General features: G+C 44.9%; 1 protein-coding gene and 1 long non-coding RNA gene across 2 annotated transcripts; one reads left to right on the top strand and one right to left on the bottom strand.

Moving 5' to 3' along the window:
• Positions 1-476: 476 nt before the first annotated feature.
• GCNT2 (glucosaminyl (N-acetyl) transferase 2 (I blood group)) lies at positions 477-19,512 on the top strand. Its single transcript, XM_057399264.1, has 3 exons — positions 477-1,633; positions 18,603-18,695; positions 19,134-19,512. The coding sequence occupies exons 1-3, from the start codon at positions 712-714 to the stop codon at positions 19,322-19,324; spliced, it is 1,206 nt and encodes a 401-aa protein (XP_057255247.1). The 5' UTR covers positions 477-711; the 3' UTR covers positions 19,325-19,512.
• LOC130593845 (uncharacterized) lies at positions 8,638-10,036 on the bottom strand. Its single transcript, XR_008970895.1, has 3 exons — positions 9,387-10,036; positions 8,891-9,039; positions 8,638-8,811 (listed from the first exon to the last, which is right to left on the bottom strand). It is a non-coding gene; the product is annotated as an uncharacterized LOC130593845 (long non-coding RNA).
• Positions 19,513-23,893: the final 4,381 nt, after the last annotated feature.

Here is a 23,893-nt window from a genome sequence, read left to right as displayed (position 1 = left end):
ATCACGACTCATCCATGACACTTGGCAGAAACTATATGGCAGATTTTGGATTTACAAATAAAGAAAACATGACTGCGAATAATGATGGCTCTGATATAACTCAGAGGCTAAAAAGATTCTCCTGCTTCTTAGATGTGATTATGTTGGTGGCCTTACATGGTAGCACAGTGTGCTGAACAGGCCTTTTTGTAATTCTGAAGCAGTGATGACTGATACACTTGGGTGGTTAAAAAAAGTTCCTGTAAGGAAAAAAAAAAAAAAAGGATTTATACACAAGGTAAATATGAGGGTTCCTGACATGAGGTGCACACTCAGGAACTTTTTCAGCTAGTAAAGTTACTAGGTCAGAGAGCAGTTAAGAACTTATCTGTAAACTGAATTCAGAGACACTGAAATATATACAATATATACTGCCGGCTGTTCACTGCTTAGCCAGTAATTATGCAATATGTCTGTTTGATCTTCAGGGTGCTGTGGAGCAGCTTCTGCCTGCACATTGTTTGCTACTTATGCTGCTTCTACATCAATGATGACTATGAAACTATTAATATTGAAAGTGAAGACAGCAGCTGTATGCTATGCATCAGACGGATACATCTATTCTCAAGCAGAAAACATGAGCAGCCAGCAGAAAAAACTGTTTGTGGTGTCTGATCTGACCTCTTTGCAATATTTCAAGTGAGACTGTTTTTCTCATGGTTCTGAGCAGCAATGAGTAGACTCACGTATTGCTTCTTTGCTGTTCTAATTTTCAGTGTTTCGCTTCTAATTTTTTTTTATGCTGTTAATTTGAACACACAAAAATCTCTTTGGAGGCTGAACTTCTCAGTGAATTCAACATTAGCAGAAACCTGCAAAGCACTGATTGAAGACAAGGTGCACTTTATGAAGGAAAATGCTTTAGAAACTTCATCCAGAGAATCCAGTTGCACGGAGTACATCACCCGGAATCACTACATCACCCGCACCCTCTCGGCTGAAGAGGCCGCCTTTCCCATTGCCTACGTTATGACCCTGCACAAGGAGTTTGAGACCTTTGAGCGGCTCTTCAGGGCAGTGTACATGCCCCAGAACATCTACTGCATCCACGTGGATGCCAAGGCACCGGCCCACTTCCATCGGGCAGTGCAGCGCCTACTGGGCTGCTTCCCCAACGCCTTCCTCGCCTCCCAGGCGGAGCGGGTGGTCTACGGTGGCATCTCCCGCCTGCGGGCTGACCTCCACTGCATGAGAGACCTGCTGGCCTCGGGCGTGCCCTGGCGCTACCTGCTCAACACCTGCGGCCAGGACTTCCCCTTGAAGACCAACCGGGAGATCGTCCAGCTGCTGAAGCGCTTTGGGGGCAAGAACGTCACCCCCGGCGTGCTGCCACCCCCCCACATCACCTTCCGCACCAGATATGTGCACAGGGAGCAATTATACTCTCTCTTTTCTTTCATGCTTGTGACATTTGTGCGCAAGACACCCCCTCCCCACAACCTGACCATCTACTTTGGCTCTGCGTATGTGGCCGTCACCCGTCCATTTGTGGAGTTTGTGCTGCAGGACCAGCGTGCCATCGATCTGCTGGCGTGGTCTGAAGATACCTACAGCCCTGATGAGCACTTTTGGGTGACGCTCAACAGGATCCCAGGTGAGTACTCCTTCGCTTCTGTTTTCTGTAGATACACAGGTGCATGCACAGGTGTGCACATGCATGCAAACACACAAAGACATATATCCAAGGCTGATTTTCACAAAGACTAGATGAAAAATTTAATTGGATCATAACTGATAAGAAAAGGCTGGTCTATCAAATAAGTTTACTTGCCCTTTTTGACCATTGAGGGAGACGTGACAGAGCAGTGCAAGATGTGCTTTATTGTTCTGTGCCCACGCAGGAAGTAACTCAGAGGATCAAAGTTCAAATTGCAATCCTTGGACATTTCAGGTGTTAAACATTTTACCTGTAAAAATGGAGATGAAGAAAAGCGAAGGAATAAAGTTTAAAATATGTAAGCATTGTAGGGAAAGTGTTTTTAGAAATGTCCTGGGTTCAGCAGTAGCAATCATTTTTCTCCTTCTTAGTAGCTGGCGCAGTGCTGTGGTTTTGACTTTTAGCCTGAGAACAGTGCTGGTAACACACCAGTGTTTTTAGTTGTTGCTCAGTAATGTTTATTCCTATCAAGGTCTTTCAGTCTCATGCTTTGCCAGTGAGGAGGGGCATGGAAAGCCAGGAGGAAGCAGAGACAGAACACCTGACCCAAACTAGCCAAAGAGGTATTCCATACCACAGCACTTCATGGCCAATATATAAACTGGGGGCAGTTACCCAGAAGGGCTAGATCACTGCTCAGGTTGGGCTGGGTATCGGTCGGTGGGTGGTGAGCGGTTGTATTCTCTTCCCTTGTTATTTCCCTTGTCATTATTATTGGTGGCAGCAGTAGTGGTTTGTGTTACCTTAGTTACTGGACTGTTCCTATCTCAACCGGTGGGAGTTACATTATTTCGATTCTCCTCCCCATCCTTCAGGAGCAGGGGGGGAAGAATTGGGGGGGAGTGAGCGAGTGGCTGCATGGTTCTCAGTTACCAGCTGGGCTTAAACCACGACAACAAGATCTTCTTTTTTCTAGGAGGAATTTTATTTTTCACAAATAGAATTCAGTTGCTCCCTATCTATTACTCCAGAGCCAGAAAACAATGTGAGTTCAGGCTAGAATCTGCTTCTAGTCTTCATATGCTTTTCTGTGGGCACACACATGCCATCTCTCACATAACACCTGCAAAAAAACCCCATGTACTCATAACTACTGCCTAAACCCCACTGTGCAAGGTCGAGGATTTGTTTAGTGAAACAGAGTATTTTCATTTTCACCTTAGATATTTACAATTAGTTTTACTTTGTTCAAATTACTAGGAAAGGGTTAGAAGATGCTTGCGACTTCTCCCCCATGCACATTGATGCTTTTAGAAGCATCTGGTAGGACTTTACTGCACCCAACTCCCTAGAGCTTCACAGCAGCCCAAAGCAGAACTGTTAGGAATGGAAACAGGATAAATTTCTTCTCCTGTCATTTTTTCTTCTGTTTTTCCACCCCTTCCCTACTGAACTTGTGGGAAACAAAAACAGGGAGCATTAACAGTGGGACAGAGCATGTCTACTTTAGCCTAAGCAGTAGACTGTGGGTCCATTTTGCAAGGCCAAATTATCACTTAACTCTGTGAGAACAGTGTTTGCTCTTGTCATAAGTATTTTACAACTGGCATGCACGAGGTGCACAAATGATTACTGTTTGAGATATTTATAGTATGATCATCGTCAGATACTATTTGTAGTTACATGACTTTTCCAAGAAGCTGGTTGTTGTGATCTTGTTATAGTCTATTGCCTCAGAAGCAATAAACCTGGGACCAGATGTGTCCTCCACAAGCAGAAAGCTTTAGGTGGTTGCCATTTGTTGTACTACACTGTGTAGCTTACAGAGGCTGCATATTTCACTGTATATTTCTATGATTATTGCTGTATGTTTTCCAGTGTTGCACACTGGCATGACATTTTTTGTGCTTTTTCTCTTTGCATTCAAAAGATGTAACATTTCCACAGCAGGTATGTTTCCTTCCTCCTTGTTTTCTCTGCCATTACATTAGCGTGTCTGGTCAAAAATGGCCATGCAGCTCTCGCAGATGTATTCAGGGGCTGCTATTGTCCACAGTTTTGAATCCAAACTTGTAAGCATAGCACAGGGTGTCACTCATCTGAATGTATCCAAGACAGATCCAGACTCTGGGATGTGAAGTCACCCTTCTCAATGCACAGGGTGTTAGACTGGGACTCAGTTCCTGGCTCTAAAAAAACCTCTTATCCAAGTTTGACCAGGTCACGTCCTTTCAGCTTTTCAGGCATATCAGAGGCAGATAATGGTGTGAGGCAGTTGTCCAGCTGTTAGAATAAATAGTTGCAGGTCTCCAGGCAAGCAAAGAGATCATTTAAGGACCAGTTTGGATGGACAGTGTATCATGAAAAAACTAAACCAAATAGATTTGATATTTCGGACTCTCACAATATTCTCAGTTCAGATAAAAGATTAAAAAAGACTGTTTGATTCCCAAATCTTAAAATAGCTTATTACCCAGAGACATGCAATGAAGACCAAGCTATTTTTTTTTTTTTAGCCCCTTAAAGCTAAAGTCTTTCAAGTCCCATTCAGTTGGTTTTCAAATAACAGTCTTAACTTATCTTTGGTATTTCTCTCAGGCCACTTATCTCCCACATAAATTCTGTGTGACAGAAAATTCTTGAAAGTCACTTTTCAGATAACAAAGAGAAGTATGAGGAAAATAAGGGAAAGTATTTGCAAAGTATGTAGGCTTGAAGTGACTGGCCCTAAATTACTTTCCCCAGGTCTCACATGAAGCAAGCACCACCACAGTGCAGGTTAGTTGCTACTTCCCAGGCCAGCAGCATAACCACTGGGCCACCTTTTCCCTTTCTGTCTACATAGAGTAGAAAGTGGGTTCTGGTTGCTGTGGGAGAGGTGTGCATCCAGAGTTAATGATATTTAGTCGTTCAGGGTAGTTTTTACTGGATCCTCTTCCAAGCCAAACTCCTGTCCCCACTTTCATGTGGCAAAGGTGCAAGATATGCTTGACTTGGGATATAGGCAGTCCTAAATGATAATCCCTCAGGATACACACCAATATGTACATTGACATACACATATGCTGGTCCATTAGTAACTTACACATTGTTCAGTGGGAAAATAAAGGTCAGAAGGAGTAATAGAAGCACTTCTTATTCAGAGATACCAACATGTTCTTAGAAGGGAGGTCGGTCCTATTATTTCTCTTTCACAGAAGCAGGCAGAAAAGGATGAAACTATATTCCTAGTGTCTTAAACTAGACCATGGGCAAAGCCAGCACTGGAGCACTGATACATAACTCCCACTCTAACACACTGGATTAAACTGTTTTATCTTCAGAATTGGCTCACTTGAAGAATAACAGAGCATGGTTGCCCTGTCACCTTTGCATCAGTCCCATTTCTTTACTAAGGGTGTGGGTGCACAAGACAGCTGAGCACTAAAAGCTCATTGTTCCCAAAATAGGAAATTTTCTCCTTATCCCTTCCTACTTCCTCCTGCCTACCAGACCTGTGCTAGGAGCTTTGCCAGTTTAAGTCACCTGATCTGAAGAAAAGCAGTGTACTATCCTCAATCTGTGAATTTAATTGGCTTGATGAAGTATCTGGCCAGTGCTGAAGCATGAATTAAAGCTGGGGGTGAACATGCAGATGTGAGAAATGGGAGAGGAAAATGAGAAGGAGAGGAGGAACAGGAGCCAGACCTTCCCCTTTCAGTGCTGGTGAGCCATGAGCCTGGCTTACGCCATTTTCTACAATGCCGCCTGCATATGGGCACTTTTTAACATCTGAGCTTGGAAGGGTAGGGCAGAAATATTTAAAGGCATCGTGTATGCTTAGTTGTTATCAACAGTTTTGGTACAATTTCCATTCTAGTGCAGCTGAGGTGTATTTGGGAAATGCAACACTGCTAGTTGAACATATTTTTGTTATTGCATTTAAGACAAACTTCTAGGAAATGACAATATGGAGATACAAACTTTACAGTCCCATGGGTTATATCACTCTTACAGACTTTGTTTAAAACTCACGTGCACAGGTCTGTGTTCTAAAGCTGTTACCTATAGTAAGTTCTCTCACATTGATTCCAATGAAACAAATCATAGCTTTGCTTTAATCTTCAAGTTTATACTATGTGCACCTTCCAACTGGCAAGTAAGCTATAAGGAAATATTCAAGAGTGCATCCTCAAAGCCAAAACAAATATGTTAAGAGGGCCAGTCCATAGTATGGTGAACAAATGTCATCTGTGTGCCACAGGTAGCTTACTGCCCTGTAAAAATGGCATTAGTTTCTACTTCAACCTTTCTGTTAGGTGCTGCTGGCACCAGGTTCTGGATTAATACCAGTCTGGAAAGCATAAAAGAGTTTATTTGTAAGCAGTCCTGCTCTGGATCACTACACAGTGCTGTAAGTGACTGTGCTGGCAGGGCTGAAGGGGCTTGGTGGTTATGGGAACGACCAGCCAGGGTGCTCAGGGGCAGGGAATAAATCACCAGAGATCAGCAGTACATACTTAGGTAAGAAGCTCATCTCCCAGAGTACTTCAACCACCATCCTCATCCCTTCTCTCAAACCTATGGCTGAATGAACTTGTGCATATGCAAAGTAAGCCTCTTTCCTAGTCTCCTGCACTTGTTTTCCGAGTTTCTTTTTCAGGTTTCATATTTAGGAATCTCTCCCAAATTCAGGTGTGCAAGAATGTCCTCTTATCCAGACCCTTTCCAGAGTCCCTGTTGACAGCTTCTTAGCAAGTTGGCCTCTGTCTGTTCTGCCCTGTTACAAAGAGACAAGAATTGTTACCGCAGCCTGGGAAACATAGCCAAGACATTGTCTCTTACCTGCTCTACCAGGGTATGTGCAACAGCTGCTGCTGTTGTGGTTGGGACAGATGTGTTTTAATAGTTGTCATCTTTAGCTTCAGAACTTAACCAGCATTCATGAAGATGCCATACCACTGAAGAAGCAAGTGAAGTCTTAGCTATTTAGTAATGAAAAGATGCTGGCAGCTCATCCTCTTCTCCACAGGGCCTCTGCCCAGAGCCAGCCCTGAAGCGCATTTCACTAGCAAATGTGAAGGTCCTCTCCACTCACAGTGGCAGGAGTTGCTACATCTGGGGCTACCGCTGCAGCTGGATTTAGAAGTGAACGGCAGGCAAGACTCAAGTAACTCAGTGAAGAAGCAGAGAAGTTTGGAAACAACCCTTCAGGAAGCACACTGGATATGCACAGTGGAGTATATTGTAATATCCAAACTGGCCAAATGCTACAAGCAGTCTAGGCATAAGAAGAAACCCAGCCATAACCAGGAGAAATAGCGTTTTGCACCTGCATTCTAATGCTTTTGGGGAAGGATTATTCCCAACAGGGTGCTGCTGTATGGCTCCACAGAAATCGCATCAGCGCAGCTTAGGGTCCTTTGCAGAGCCATGAACAAGAGGAGCAAGAACTTCAGGAATATGCTTCATGTGGCATCGTCGCTGAGGGAAATGCTGAGGAATCACCACTACACAACTAGCTGGTGTGTTTCCAGAAGGCACTGTGTTGCTGCACAGAGCATGGCATTCTGGAGGCAGGCTTTGCACAGGCAAGTTTGATTTGCTGATTGTGGTTACATAATTAATGTTGTAGTTGGGAGCAGAGGTTTGCTTCTGAAGTCCTTTCCATCCAACTGCTCTTTCCTATGGCACACTAGTTTTATTCAGATAATGATCTTAGTACACAAGGGCTGGATTCCTTCTCTGGTGGAAGCAAACCAGAAGATGTACATTAGCGCACATATAGTGCACTACAACAGCTAAGGGGAACACAGGAATCCCAATCGAGGAACAGCCCCACCACTGCCAAACATGGTACTGGTCCTGAAGTGCACCCCAGCAAGTATGTGCCAGTAGAAGGCTCCAAAATATCAAGGACTTCTGTTGCATAAGTAGCTAGGTGATGCCTGCTTCAACTTTCTTTCCTTGCTCTCCGTTTCTTACCAGTTCCCCCATGCTGAACTTCACCTGTGTTTCAATGCTGTGCTTTTTTATTGCCTTCTTTCCCTGACAATAAGTGAAAAAGACTGCATGTCCTGGCACTCATCCAGGATCCTTTGTCCTGGATACCCAAAAAAATCCCTGCATGAGAACATTCACATCCATACACACTGCTTTTTCTGTCACCCCAAATCCAGCATCGAAAACTTCATCCCACTACCCGTGTCTCCAACTATGGCATACAGCAGAGAAGTGTGGGGACACATTTGGCTACTGGGGCATCAGCCTTCGTTTTGTGGAGATGAAATGAGTATTGCTAGTCCTAATATAGGAGCTGTTAAATCATTAGCAATCCCCTCAAGATACGAGCTGCAAGAGAAAGTCTACATGTAACAACTGGCTGTTACAAAAATCATTCACTCATTGTCTGCCTTGTAAGAGTGCTCAGTTATGTTCTGGCAACTGAGCAAGGCTGCAGACACATCCTGGCATGCTAGAGCAGCCTTTCTAAGCTTCCATGGAAAGACCCTAACATGTGATTCCTTTCTCTCCCTCAAAATGCTGTGATGTAGCAATGGTGCCATGGTCAGCAATTCTTTGCTTCCTGTCACTGCAGAGTGCAACAGCAACAAGTTTGGGGTGGTTTGACCTTACATGGAGTGCAAGGTGGTTAGCAGCTATGCAGCCATTAGCCACAGTAACACACCTCTCTTCCCTGCTCTCATTCTGGCCGGCACAAAATTCATTCAGTTACTCATGGACAGGATGGTCCCACCTCTGGGACATGCCTTGGTCATGCACATCCCACTCATATACAGAGAACATGGGTGGTGCTTGGCAGACATTTGGTTTAAGGGAAGCTGGGGATTTGCAGAGAAAGTACCAGGACATAAGCACTTTTATTCCTGGTTTCTGGAAGAAGCCTGCAGAATGGTGATCAGCTGTAGGTCATCTGTCCCAGAGGAAGGGAAGGGGAAAAGAGCATAAGCCGTACAAGCCCAAAACCCAGACCATTCTCTGGTCTGCATGGGCAGATCACAGGACCTCCAGCAGCTTCCTGTCAAGTACGGGGGACTGGGAACATCAGCAACCTCAACCTGGTATCTTTGAGTGAATTTTTTTCTCTTGTTGCAGCTAACATGACAGAAATTGGGACTCCATGGAAGATGATGTTGCATTCTGGCTTGTTCTTACTTTTCCAAGGATTCACCTAGCTGTATGCTAACCACAATTTTAAGTGTTTTTGATATAGTTACATATTGTGTCTGTCTAAGTGCAAAGGGTCAGACTCACCTCAGTTCTCTCCAAGCAGCATGAAGGCTGTGAAAGTATTCACTTGTTTTGTCAGTGATGTGTAGTTTGTTTGTAAGGTGAGTGTTAAACCAACCCCGAACTTTGAAAGTCTATCTGTACCATCCTGATGGCAATTCCTCATTTGGGAGCTGAGTGATAGACAGAAAAATAAGGAAGACGATTGGCATACAGTATGTCTCAGGTAATAGCAGGCATGTGGCGGGTAATACTGTGAGTCAAGCTAGTATTCTCTTAAGACAGATGGGAGTTGTCTTTGTTAAAATTTCACTGCAGTTTATCGGAAGCAGTGGCTTTGCATCCAAACAAGAGCTGGTGGCTCACAAGGAACATCTCATTCACATCCCTTGGATGTAGGAGTGGGATACAAGAATAATACTAGAAAATTCTGAGCAGCACTGTTAGAACGCTAATCAGTCACGTTAGCCAATTCTTTATTTTTAAGTTTTTATAAAGCCATTTGCTTGTACAAACAGACCTGTGTGTTTTCCAGGCAATTTAGCTTGCACTGAGTTTCTCACTACAGCACCTTCACAGTTCAGAACTGCTTTGGTACCTCTCCATCCCACTGCTGTTTGTAGGCAGCCTCTTGGACAGCCTTCTCTGCAATGCAAGCATCATACCAATAAGCACTACAGTAATTTTGTGCTGCCTATTAGAATTGTTCCTTTTCCTTAGCTTAGTGTCCACCTTTCAACAGACAGACAGTGACGCAGAAGCTTTTTGACGATTCCAGACAATGATGCTGGTTGAATAAGCCATGTTCTAGAAAAGATATATTTTGTACCTCTGTCTGCAGTGTTACTCATATTACTAATCCTTATTGTCTTGATCATATTTTCCATTAATGAGTCTTCTTTATTGAGCAAGAACTTCTCATAGGAATAAGGCATTAAAAAAAGAAGGGATTTTCCTGTGACTGAGTCTTATGCCCACAAAGCCGGTGTAATCTCATGATCAAAACCTGCTTAAGGGAAGGTGTTGCAACACCATCACATCAATCACAAAGCCACCATCTTCATGGCAGAATTTCCTGAAAAATTACTTTTGTCCTCTATCTACCATTCAGGTAGTTCATAATTCATCTGAAAAAAAGCTAACTTAAAAGTCGGGTTTGGTCTCTGTGCAATCTGCAGTCATTGGAATTCAAGTACTGTTTTCATTTGGAACAATGCTTCACAACCAGTTGTTTGCTTCTCGGTAAAACACTACTTAGTGATGATGGGATAAGGAAGGGTATGTCTTCAAGAAGTCTTTTTGAAAAGCCTGTAATAGCTAATAAATGGCCTTGTGCTCCTTTGCTTGATCTATCACACATAGGCTTCAAGCAGCACAACTCCTAGAAGAAGAGAATCAGATGACAGTAATTTAAGAAAGAATTTCTTTCTTTCTAAATTCTGGCATCAGGTGATGTCTGTCACTGTTCATGCATGTAACCAACTAAATGTCAGTCCAGTTGCAGTAACAGAGGCTTTTCTTGATGTTCCCAGATACTGAGTTGACAACAGCCCTTGTATTTGTTTAGGGGGGGGAACTCCCATCAAGCAACCCGAACCTGTCCCCTCCTTTCACCTACAAGCAAATTTCATCTGACCACACCTAAAGCTACATTGCACTTGCTGAGATACAAACCCTCCTGCCAGCACCCTGCCTGAGCAGTCAGGGTGGAAGTTGCCAGAACCATGCCTGAATGGGTGCTGGGGTGGGCACTGGTGTTTCCTGCACAGCAACTCTTCTGTCTCTGTCCTTGGTGCCCAGCATGTCCCCACAGGTCCAGCTCACTCCTGCTCTGGGAAGTAGGTGTTTCCTGATCAGCCCTGTAGATTTCAGCTGCTCTGATGCAGGACTACCCTGCCAAAGACACTAGTTTATGGATCACTAACAACTCAGAAAAACCTCCTTCAAAACACATCCTCAAATGAAGGTACTATAACGGAGACTCTTTCATTACTATCTATCAGACGATTCAAGACATGAGGTGCAGTTTAGCCCTCTTATGACTGTCAACAGCCTGATGGCATTGCCTTAATTCAGATGGCTGCCTTGAAAGAAGTAGTTTTAAATAACTTCCCCTCTCTCCACACCCCTCCTCTCCCCCCCCCCCCCCGAGTTTTATTTCCTTCTTTCCAGGTTCTAAGGTCTGCTTTAAGGTCTGATAACCTTGAGTTTATATTAGTTAACCCCTTGTCCCTCCATGCACATACTTTTGCATTCACATACCCCACTGAAATGAATATTTATGGGGTCAAAATACAAAATTAAGCCTCTGTACATTTTTAAGGAGGAGGGATGTGGTTTTTTTTTCTCCACTGATTCAATCTTATCTTGAAAGAAAATCTCTTCTTTTGAGGACTCCCCCATATCTTTACCAGCCACCTCCCTCCCATGAACAGGTGGGAGAACTTGTCTCACAGGACAAGCAAGAAGACAGATAAACCATGATTTCGGAGCAAATTGTTCTTACGTGCTGCCTTATGAGCCCAGTCAGAGGAAGTCTTGTTCCCATACAGGGTTAAGAGGTGATTGTTTCAGTCCTATCTGCATTTGCTCATCAGCTTCTCTCCATCCTCCTAACACTGGCAGCTTAACTCCTTGACTGCAGTTCTGCAAGATGACAACTGAAAACAAAACAAATCAAAACAAACCTAATTTACTGTTGGAGAACCTGGAAGGGACTAAAATAGGTTGGACGTAGCTGGGAGTGAAGTTCTGTGTCCATGAGCTGGACTTCATACGCACCGAGGAGTGTCGCAAGCATGGTGGCCACCACCAGAAGGTAGGGACGGCCCGCAGGGCGCATGTCCTGTTTTCCCCAGAACTGGCCTGAGGGCTGTGTTTGGAAATGCCATGAAGGCAGCAGGTGCCGGGAGCATCCCTGGGTGCTGGGACAGCTGCAGACAGCGGCAAGACTGCCCTTCCCAGGGGACAGAGCTGTCTTGTGGCAGTGCTTTTGACAGGTCAGCCTTGCTCTTGTGTCCCCTCACAGTGGGACCACTGGGAGGTGTCACCAGCCTAAGAGTGGCCTGAGGCTGGCAGTGTGGACCATGTGGTGTCAACAGGTGGTGAGACTGCTTGTGGCTGCCACAGCACTGATGGGCACTGCCATGTTGCTGTGGCATGGCAGGCAGCAAGTGGTGGGCAGTGTGGGCTCCCCTGAGACCATGGCTCTGAAACAGGTGTGCAGCATACTGCTGGTCAGGCAGGGCTTCCACCTGAGGGGCAGGAAGCTGTGGTACGTATATGTCCCACAGCCAAAAATCTCTTTGGAGGCTGAACTTCTCAGTGAATTCAACATTAGCAGAAACCTGCAAAGCACTGATTGAAGACAAGGTGCACTTTATGAAGGAAAATGCTTTAGAAGCTTCATCCAGAGAATCCAGTTGCACGGAGTATATCACCCGGAATCACTACATCACCTGCACCCTCTCGGCTGAAGAGGCCGCCTTCCCCATTGCCTACGTTATGACCCTGCACAAGGAGTTTGAGACCTTTGAGCGGCTCTTCAGGGCAGTGTACATGCCCCAGAACATCTACTGCATCCACGTGGATGCCAAGGCACCGGCCCACTTCCATCGGGCAGTGCAGCGCCTACTGGGCTGCTTCCCCAACGCCTTCCTCGCCTCCCAGGCGGAGCGGGTGGTCTACGGTGGCATCTCCCGCCTGCGGGCTGACCTCCACTGCATGAGAGACCTGCTGGCCTCGGGCGTGCCCTGGCGCTACCTGCTCAACACCTGCGGCCAGGACTTCCCCTTGAAGACCAACCGGGAGATCGTCCAGCTGCTGAAGCGCTTTGGGGGCAAGAACGTCACCCCCGGCGTGCTGCCACCCCCCCACATCACCTTCCGCACCAGATATGTGCACAGGGAGCAATTATACTCTCTCTTTTCTTTCATGCTTGTGACATTTGTGCGCAAGACACCCCCTCCCCACAACCTGACCATCTACTTTGGCTCTGCGTATGTGGCCGTCACCCGTCCATTTGTGGAGTTCGTGCTGCAGGACCAGCGTGCCATCGATCTGCTGGCGTGGTCTGAGGATACCTACAGCCCTGATGAGCACTTTTGGGTGACGCTCAACAGGATCCCAGGTCGGTCATCAGGTCTGGGGAGTGCACAGATGTCCCCACCATGGCACCTACCACCCAGCACTTGCTGCCACTTGGCCATTACGTAGTGACAGCTCTTCCGTGATGGCCACCACAGCTCACATCTCCAAGGAGGTGTTTCCAGATCTTGGTGGCTCTTGGTGGTGTCCACCAGCAGGTTTTTCACCAGTTCTACTGTTTCACATGGAAAAACTGCCCAGCAGGTGAGAGCCCATGTTTGCAGCACTAGTGGCAAGTGAGGAAGGCACACTGTGCCCCCCTGAGTGTGACATCCTGGACATTCATCCACTTGGCTGAGCTGTCTCCTGGAAGATTAGCACCCATGACTGGGTAAGGGGCATCCTAGGATGGATGTGGGCATTGCAGTGTGACAGATTCAAGGATGCTGCTGCATGCCTTCCTGAGTAGCAGCTGCTGCTGTGCCCCATGAAGGCCCAGAGGTGCAGCATGGCATCCCCTTGGCTTACACACTCTTTGGCCATACTGCCTCACTAGTCCCACCTGCACTTCCTTATACCATCTTGCTTTTCCAAAAGCCACCAAAGGGGGTTGTGAATTTCCAGGTGCCTGCGTACACTGGTGGGCTGCACAACTTCACTTATAGAGCTGAGAGTATGTGCTTGCCCGCCTATACATGAACCACTATATACGGCCCTGCATATTCCCAAACATAAACACATGGCCCCAAAAGCCAGCAAAAGTTAGGATTGATTTCGATCAGGTCTTGCAGAATAATACTCCCAAGGGTCATATGTACAGCATTTCAGGCAGATATGTGAAGTACAAACTCCCGTGCCCCAGCTTATAAAGTGCAGGAGAAAAGCTTGAATCACTTTGTGGCACAGAAATGTAAAGAAGTTGTCCCCTTCAATAGAGAGAGATGCCAATGAGGAAACATAGGCTGCTTCAGGGGACTGGTGGAGACTAGCCTGTTGGCAGCTAGGTTTTAACTGATGTGTTGATTTGATCCTATAATCACAGAGAGAGGACTTGGAAGGCCACAGCAAATCAGGCAGCCTTTTATGATGCAAGATTCCCAGCCCCGTGTCAGTTTACATTCAGAGTGTATTACAGAAATTCCGACACAGTGGCTTGTTTTGTGTGAGATGCTTATGTTTGTCTTCGTAATATGTGGTACCAGTGCAAGGTGGAAAGGGAGTGGGCTGTCTCTTGGGGCCAACACATACAGATCAGCTCTCACTTGAATTGCAGTGGCAAAAAAAACCAGGAAGAACTTAAAGGAGAAACAGGTTGTGTTGCTTTTGTTCTATGAAGAGCTCCAGTGTTTTTAGCTGGAGCTAAAGCACCTCCAGTGTTGTTAGCTTCCGCTAACAAGGAAAGACATGAAACTAAAGGCTCTGGAGGAGGTGGCCTGTCTTTCCAGTGACTCGTGGCTGTCTTCATACCCAAGCAGTGCAGTTCTGCTAGTGGCTATTTCTAAGACTTGGTGGTGGCAAACTCGTTTCTAGGACAGTGCTCAGTATGGCTGCTCATGAAGAGGCTTTTCCTCCCTCCCTGTTTTCAGGCACAAGAACAAAACTCTACTAACCAAGACAGAGTGGGAAATGAGGGCTGAATAAAAGGAGAGTGAGCAACTTATGATAAAGTTTATATTAACTTTCACATCACCACCAATTCTCAAACAAACTATTTACACAAACAGGACCCCAGAACAGCTTTTGAATCTGAAGTCAGTTGCTCAAACAAATATTTAAAAGAAAATGTGTTAAATCCATTTTTTTCTCAGTGCTGAGCCATACTTTCCCCCAGTCTTGAATTAACTTACAAAAATGCTTAGATTGCTCTATCTGGGAGATGGTGAATAATGTGAAGTCAGTAATTTTGTATTCCTGGAAGGCAGTGCCTTCCAGTGTTTCTGTGGATGTCCTGGGGTCATTCCTGTTTTGTCAGTCATCCTGCCGCTTCTCCACTGTGTCAGCATTTTCCAAGTCTTTCTGCACACCACATTTACTGCCATCTGTTATGAACAGGTTTTTAATTGAGGATGGTAATACACATCACAGGCCATTTAAAGTATCTCTCCCCTACCATCACTTCCTCTTTTTGTCTTTTATGAAGTGTTATCTTCAGCTTAATGCTTTCTACAGAAAAATAACATTTTCTGAATTTTCCCCAGGACAAACCCACACTTTTTGGCATGTTATTTTATTTGATAACAGCCCAATATACAGAGAGGGAGAAATAAAGTAGTAAGTTCTGGTTACAGCTGCCACATATCTCTGTTTATGGCAAAGTGCTATGGTGGTTCTGCTGTTAGATCAGATGGTCTTTTTGCATCTGTTATATAAGTTGTGACTTGGTAATTGCAAACATCCATCCTTACTTACCAAGAACAAGCTGTTCTTAAAAACACAGTGCAAAGCAAGCAAACAGAAAAAAACCTCTGATGCTTAACCTTTCTCCTATCCAATTTCTCAAAAAAAGCCCCAGTCTCTCCTGACATTATACAGTGCCTTCATGGTCTTGTTTGTCCTCCACTGTGCTTCCCTTCAAGCTCACAAGCAAAATAGCTGTTGGGTTATGGTAACTGTGGAGATACTGTACTTGTTGCCATCTACGAAAGGAATAGAAATAGCACTAAATATCTACAAAACCTTGCTTTGCTTTTACCTTTATTTTTTAGAAAACCCCAGGATTAGGATGATGACACCTTCAGCTACCATTTCAGCACCGAGGGCTTCTTGCATGTATTGCAGTCACAAGGTGAAAATGTGCTTTACAGAACGGCTGTAATCACCCCATTTAGGATTGTGGTTAACCAGCAAAATAAATAGCCTATATTAATCCATGCTTTAAATGAAGTTACAAAATCAGGAAGACAGGATAATTAGCCTTAAAAAGAGAGGTCAGAACTGGAGATTAAAATGTTAAAAGTTTATTTTAGCTAAAATCATATTTAAAGGGCCTAGGATCCCTATCTTTGCACAAGTCCCACAACTCCAAAGCAGTGCTATTACGCATTTCATGCAAGCTCGACAAGGTTTTGTTCCCATCTCATTGTGATGAAAATGTATATATAGTATATAGAGTATGCTGGTTTTGTCTGGAAAAGAGTTAAATTTCTTCATAGCAGCTAGGATAGGTCTATGTTTTGGATTTGTGCTAGAAACAGTATTGATAATTCAGGGACGTTTTTCTCGTTGTTGAGCAGTGCTACACAGAGCCTATATTCATGTGAAGCTATTATGTGTCAGTAGCCTACCGTTCAAATAGCACCAGGAGGGTACTGCTGATTGGGAAGGTGGAAGGTTACATCCCAACTAGAAGGAAGTGCAGCAGGAGGGCCAGGAGACCTCCTTGGATGGATAAGGAGATCCTGAGGAAAATTCAAATGAAAAAAGATGCTTATAATAAGTGGAAGCAAGGACAGGCGGCCTGGGAAGAGTACAGGGATGTTGTCCAGGAAGCTAGGGACCAGGTTAGGAAAGCTAAGGCCCAGTTAGAATTAAACTTGGCTAGGGGTATTAAGGATAACAGGAAGGGATTCTACAAGTACATAGCAAATAAAAAACAGACTAGGGAGAATGTAGGCCCCCTCCGGAAGCTCTCGGGAGAACTGGCTACGCAGGATTTGGAGAAGGCTGAGGTTCTAAATGACTTCTTTGCCTCGGTCTTCACTGCCAAAGGCTCTGACCAAACCACCCAAGTCTTGGAAGGCAGATGCAGGGACTGTGAGAATGAAGACCTTTTGCCCACTGTAGGAGAGGATCTGATTCAAGACCATCTTAAGAACCTGAATGTGCACAAGTCCATGGGTCCTGATGAAATCCATCTGCGGGTCCTGAAGGAGCTGGTGAATGAAGTTGCGAAGCCGCTGGCCATCATATTTGAGAAATCATGGCAGTCAGGTGAAGTTCCCGATGACTGGAAAAAGGGAAATATAACCCCCATTTTCAAGAAGGGGAAAATGGATGACCCGGGGAATTACAGACCAGACAGTCTCACCTCTGTGCCTGGCAAAATCTTGGAGCAGATTCTCCTGGAAGGCATGCTAAGGCACATGAAAAACAACAAGGTGCTTGGTGACAGCCAGCATGGCTTCACTAAGGGGAAATCCTGGCTGACCAATTTGGTGGCCTTCTATGATGGGGCTACAGAACTGATGGACAGGGGTAGAGCAGTTGACGTCATCTACCTGGACTTGTGCAAAGCATTCGACACTGTCCCACACGACATCCTTGTCTCTAAATTGGAGAGACATCAATTTGATGGATGGACCACTTGGTGGATAAAGAACTGGCTGGATGGCGGCACACAAAGAGTTGTGGTCAATGGCTCAGTGTCCAGCTGGAGACCAGTAACGAGTGGTGTCCCTCAGGGATGGGTTTGGGACCGGTCTTGTTCAACATCTTCGTCGCTGACATGGACAGTGGGATTGAGTGCACCCTCAGCAAGTTTGCTGATGACACCAAGCTGTGTGGTTCTGTTGATACGCTGGAGGGAAGAAATGCCATCCAGAGGGACCTGGACACGCTTGTGAGGTGGGCTGATGCCAGCCTCATGAAGTTTAACAATGCCAAGTGCAAGGTCCTACACCTGGGTCGGAGCAATCCCAGGCACAGCTACAGGTTGGGCAGAGAAGAGATTCAGAGCAGCCCTGTGGAGAAGGACTTGGGGGTGTTGGTTGATGGGAAAATGAACATGAGCTGGCAGGGTGCACTTGCAGCCCAGAAAGCCAACCGTATCCTGGGCTGCATCAAAAGGAGCGTGACCAGCAGGTCGAAGGAGGTGATCCTGCCCCTCTACTCTGTTCTTGTGAGACCTCACCTGGGGTATTGTGTGCAGTTCTGGCGTCCTCAACATAAGAAGGACATGGAACTGTTGGAACAAGTCCAGAGGAGGGCCACGAGGATGATCAGGGGACTGGAGCACCTCCTGTAAGAAGACAGGCTGAGAAAGTTGGGGCTGTTCAGCCTGGAGAAGAGAAGGCTGCGTGGAGACCTCATAGCAGCCTTCCAGTATCTGAAGGGGGCCTATAGGGATGCTGGGGAGGGACTCTTCATTAGGGACTGTAGTGATAGGACAAGGGGTAACAGGTTAAAACTTAGACAGGGGAAGTTTAGATTGGATATAAGGAGGAAGTTCTTTACTATGAGTGTTGTGAGGCACTGGAAAAGGTTGCCCAGGGAGGCTGTGAATGCTCCATCCCTGGCAGTGTTCAAGACCAGGTTGGATGAGGCCTTGGGTGACATGGTTTAGTGTGAGGTGTCCCTGCCCATGGCAGGGGGGTTGGAACTAGATGATCTTAAGGTCCTTTCCAACCTTAACTATTCTATGATTCTATGAGTGATTGTACACACATGCATCCTACTGAGGCTGTTGCAAAAGTGGAGGCTTATTTCTGAAGTGAAGTTTTTAGATCTCTTGGGCTGACATCTTATTTATATCACAAAAGCTGCTTTTTGTGAAGAAGCTTGACAAAAAGGTTAGCAGCCAGGCATGTGTTGATGCATATTCCTAAGTATTTCATCCTAGTTCTGTGGAGAAAGGTCGTAGAGAGTGGACATAAGCCTGAACGCACAGATGTTAAAAGGACTAATTACTTGATATTCTGTTACCTAATTGCAGGTGTCCCAGGCTCCATGCCCAACGCATCATGGGAAGGTGACTTGAAAGCAGTGAAGTGGATTGATATGGAAAAGGCACATGGAGGTTGTCATGGTAATGTGTACATGCTTCTCCATCACTTCTTCCTCAGTTATAGCAGTTTCACATGGGCATAACTACATTGTAGTCAGTGAAATTACACCAATATTACTCAGAATCACCTAGTGGAAAATCTAGTATGAGTAAAAGTATCGGTTTCTCTTCACTGACAGAAGGAAATTCCCCTTTGCTGTGTCTTAGTCTTGTCTGAAAAAGAGTCTGAATTAGTAATGACTCTTTTCTGCTCTGTCTCCTTATTTTGCTCATTATTTATTCTGAAGTAACTTTCTTCATTTCATCCCATTGCTCACGCTTACTCCCACTGCACATCCAACAGACCTTTCAGCATGTTTGTTCCATTGGAGATCATTTATAGTGGCTTTGCAGATAAAACTTTTCAAAATTATTTGGATTTTGATTCTGACATTGCTTTTTTCCTTTTTCTTTTGTCAGGCCATTATGTCAGAGGCATTTGTGTATATGGAACAGGTGACCTCAAGTGGCTTTTTAACTCCACCTGTATGTTCGCAAATAAGTTTGAGCTTAAAACGTACCCCCTGACTGTGGAGTGCCTGGAGCTGAGACATCGGCAGAGAACCTTGTCACAGAGTGAGGTTCAGGTAGAACCCAGTTGGTATTTTTAGCTAGCAACACCCCAAGCTACAACATCAATAAAGGTGGTCAAGAGAATAGCTGCAGCAGTCTTTATTTTTGCTGTGCTAGAAGCGTAAACCCAAGAGACGTGTTTCTTTAGTGTATTCTGCAGATGTAGCTCAGGTCAGCTTATCTCACACAGCCTGCAAAGCTCACCTTCCACTTAATGCCCAGAAGCTGAAGTGCAGGAGATACAAAAAGAGGTACCAGGCCAAAGGTCCTCTTGCAGCCAGAGGAGCTTTGACCTTTTGCCATTTTTAATGGGCTGTTTTCCAGCCCAAACTTTTGTCTTGCTACACTGTCATTGCTATCTTTTTCTATAAAAATATAAACAGAGTCATGCATCCCCAGCATTTTTCCCATCTAAAAGACAAGTGTGTACATTTGGTATGCAAAAATGCAACAAAAAACTCTCTACATGCAGATTTTGGCTCACCACTGTCCTTAAATCGTCATGTGTAAGGACACAGAGGGAGAGATGGAAGGCGGGAAAGGAAGTAGCAAGATAGATATTTTCAGGACTGAAAAAGCAATAACTGAACTTTGGCAATAAGTCAGTAATTCTGCAATAAGTCAGTAATTCTGTGTCATATTTGGACATGGCATAAGCCTTCTTCTCAAGCTGACTTCCTTTCATCTTCATGCAGTGGTTAATGCACATACTTAACCTTGGGGTTCACTTCCTCGCAGCCCTAGTTTTATTCCCTAGTAACAGCCACTAGAGGGAGGCCATTAGATATCTGAGCAGACTTTCCCTTCGAAGTCTGCATAACCCTGTAAGGCACACAAAATCTCAGCAGACCAGGCATGCCACAAATAAAAAAATCAGTGCTTGGGAATGTTTTAGCATGACAGAAGGTAAAAGTTATTGGTATTGGTTATGGTGTCCTAAAAAACAAAGCAAGGAAGTAAAACTATGAATGCTTCTTCCTGTAACTGATGGTTGTGTTTACATGGCATGTTAGCAGTACTGTTGAGCGACAAAACCAGCAGCATGAAGGCAGGATAAACTGAGATGCCTGAATGTAAGGAGGGGGTGTGCTGCCCTCCTGTCTTTCTTCTAAACAAACGATCGTGGCTCACAGGGTACCTCTTGGATAATAGCAACTTTATGCTGTGTATATGGTGTACCGTTGCTGATTTCAGGGTCTTTTAAGAAACTGGATTGCAAACTGCAGCAGTTCAGAAATGGCAACGCATCATATTTAGATGTCCTGAAGCATGGCTAGCAACCTGCAGGGAAGGTTCTCAGGAAGCAGGTTCTGCATCAGTCAGCTTCTTCCGCAAGTATAGCTGCCAACACCTAATAATGCAGATCTCTGCAGAAAAGCACGGAGAATTTACCGCAGGAGCAAAACTTTAGTGAAAATCCTGTTCAGGTTTTTTTGGGAGAAGGAAGAAGAAAAGGGCTTTGCTAACTTGCTGCCATGGTCGCAGCTGGAGAGAGAAGTGTTCAGAGGGCGTAATTCTTCTAAAGAGTGAGTTTTAGGATGTCCAACTCAAGAGAGGTCTGGAAGTAGCTCCCATTTGCTCTGAGAAGATGAATTGCCCCCAAATTGAAACATCCCAAATAAGATAAAGGCATTCTCAGTGTTTTGTGAAAATATTTAAAATTTTGCTGAGAGTGCAAACAAGATGATATTTCATTGTTCAGACTCCACAGGTGAATGACAAAATATCACCCAACCACAGAAGCAATAAGCTTGGCAGTTTGAAACTCTGGATATAAAAAAGATGTTGTACTCTGAGCCTGATCAAACAGAGATATTTTAATTCTGGGTTATATTACCTGTTCAAGTAAGAACACAGAGAAACATCACAGATTTCTGTCCAGCTGTGATTTAGGATGTTTGTTTATTCATGAATGCTACTCCAGATTATGTTTTTCTGTAAGTAAATGAATATGTTTTCATGGTGTGACTGATTTTTGTGTGCAATACCTGCCTCATCAGCCTACTCTTTTTTTTTTTTCTTTTTTAAACAAAGACCATTACAGTTAATCACTATAAAAGAGAGAAAAGAACAATTTCCGGCAGCTGAGCTTCAGAAACGCATCTATACCAATGAGATCTATCGGTACTTTGGCACAGCAATAAAATACAGGCAAATACGAAAAACTGGAGGAGATGGCTGGTAGGGAGAACATTAAGAAGGGTTAGACTCCTGTGCACAACGGTAAAAACAGTGATTCCGTTTAGCAGCTGTGGTGCACCTCCATAGAGGGAGCTTGCCCTCTGAGTAACCCCTCCCTGCACCACCTTGTTTTCTACAATTATGGCAAGGCACTAAACCAGTGAACTCTTTCCCAGTGCTATTTGTAGCAAGTTCCTACCTTCGAAATCAGTAGGAACAGAGAAGCAAAGTTTTCAGCTCTGTTCAGTCTCTCACTGATCGGGACAGGGCACGCAAAGGACATGCTCTCTAACAGGTTTCCAAGTAAGTCAGACTTTCCACTGGAGACCTTGTGACCACACATTTCCCAGAGCCAGCCAACATCAGCAGGAGCTGCAATTTCGGTCTTATACAGTATTGGTGGCCACAGGTCTGCTGTTCCCTGTTGTGAGTAACTGGCGGGTTTCACACTGTTTCCCTTTCAGCTGAACACACCCAAATACTTCCAAAGATCCCCCACCCCTAAGAAGATGTGTAATCTGTGTGTGCCAGCAACACTGGAGGAATATGTAGCAGCCAAAAATGTCTGTCACTGTGCGCCAGATTGCAGCAACTGCGCAACAGTCTCTGGGAACACAGTTGTGAGAGCAGGTTCAAGAAAAGCAACATACAGCTCTGTGCCTCCTTGTGTTCACTTGCGTTAACACCACCACAAATGCTGCTCTAGGGCTCTGGTTTAGGTGCCTGAAAAAAATTCCCTCGATGTTTTGAAGAGAAGGGAAGGCAAGTTCTAGGCCTAGCCTGTGGCTCGATGTTTGGCAGCAGGTGTCCTTTTACATTCACTTAAGCAATGGAAGTAATGTGAATGTATTTATGTTTTCAGTTTTACCTCTGCTATTACACATCACCTTAGAGGCCATATAGTAGCTAGATAATACGGGTCCAATACTGAACCACCCTCACTCCAAATGAATAACAGAAATGGTATAAAAGAAAGGAAAGGTGACACTGAAATTATTGAAGGGAGCAAAAGCCAAACATGCCTTAATGTGCTTGTGGTCTGGTTTGGTTTTCTCTCTTGCAATATCCCACTCTTCTGTTAAAGTACACACAGCCTTGTTCTGCAAACTGTGTCTCACTTAATTTGTGGGCACCATTTGTGGGCACCACAGCTACTGCAAACCCACCATTTGGCACTCACAACTGCAAATGGAAGTTCTGATGCACAGAAATAAATAACTGCATAGCCACAGGAGGGATAAAACTAAAGTAGCCAGTAGGACTGTCTTCTCACTGATTTCTGAGCCAGTTGAAGGGCCAAAGATGCTGGTGGACCTAACTTCTGTGAGCTGTGAAGTCAGCAGTGACATCAGTTATCACCAAACAAGGAATGAAGTAGAAGCTGTGGGTACTGCAAACATGGGGGGTGGTGTCAAGATCTGCCCATTAGCACACACTGATTCAGAGGTCAAGACACTGTTATGCTGTAAAAGCGCAGGAATACAGTAACGTCCTCAGCTTCCACCAGGAACCAGCCTGCCAACATGCAAATATCTATGTCTTGACATAAGGCTTAAAAAAAGAGTTATTGGCATTATGTCACAGCAGAGAGGCACTTTTGCTGGCCCTCTGCAAATAAATCCATTCTTAATAGATCTGTATGAAGGTGGATTTTCATTGCTCCAGATTCACAGTGCCACACTACAGCTATGGTTTTGTTTGCCATCTCCTTCCTCTCCCCATGCCAGAGAAGCCAGGGAAGAGTTAGAACTCTGCTAACAAGGGGCCATTCAAGAAAGGTCTTTGCCTAGCAAATTTTCCCAGCTCATGGCTCCTGACTACCAGCAGGAATTTTGCCATGGTGGTGGTTTGCTATGTGAGCAGAAAGGCTCACTGGTAGGAATGATAAAACAACTGGCTGGTGTGTGAATGTCATTTCTGGGTGGAGCACCCAAAGAGGCTGGAAATTGGCAGGAGAAACAGGCAATCAAGGCGAAACAATGGCATTAAGTAGGTAACGGGTAAACCTTACTATCTAATCTGATCAAATATGTCAAACCAAAAGTAAAGGTCCTGCTTTAAACAAAGGAGCCTTCCTGGTTTTGATCAGCAAGTCATGCAGACAGCCATTAGCACTATACTGGCTAGATGCTTCAGGCCCCATGGAAAACCCTATGTGCCTAAACCAAACATTTGCATCCCATGTAATGGCACAAAAATGCAAATCACCTCCACAAAAGGCAGGAAGTTTCATCAAATGTGGTCTGTAGTGTTAGCCTTTTTCATGCACCCACTATTAAGGGCAGTCAAGGAGGTATTCAGAGGAAATAGGAGCTCAGAGTAAGTGGGACCCAAGAACTCAGAGGAGGACAACAGAAAAGAAAGCCTGAGGACAAAGGTTGGGTGGAGGTAGAAGGAAAACAAAGATGGGAAAAGGTAAACACAGC

The sequence above is a fragment of the Pezoporus wallicus genome, unplaced genomic scaffold (genome assembly GCF_028554395.1).
Source record: "Pezoporus wallicus isolate ANWC-B61680 ecotype Strahan unplaced genomic scaffold, APGP_CSIRO_Pwel_v1 contig_818, whole genome shotgun sequence".
Classification (NCBI taxonomy): domain Eukaryota; kingdom Metazoa; phylum Chordata; class Aves; order Psittaciformes; family Psittacidae; genus Pezoporus; species Pezoporus wallicus.
This window is presented reverse-complemented; position numbering and strand designations above follow the sequence as displayed.

What these genes read in the sequence shown, in the direction of transcription:
- GCNT2 (XM_057399264.1), top strand. Translation starts at nt 712, where the DNA reads ATGAGTAGACTCACGTATTGCTTCTTTGCTGTTCTAATTTTCAGTGTT. An exon ending in GACGCTCAACAGGATCCCAG is followed by an intron (nt 1,634 to 18,602) that starts GTGAGTACTCCT and finishes ACCTAATTGCAG; the next exon opens with GTGTCCCAGGCTCCATGCCC. An exon ending in GGCACATGGAGGTTGTCATG is followed by an intron (nt 18,696 to 19,133) that starts GTAATGTGTACA and finishes TTCTTTTGTCAG; the next exon opens with GCCATTATGTCAGAGGCATT.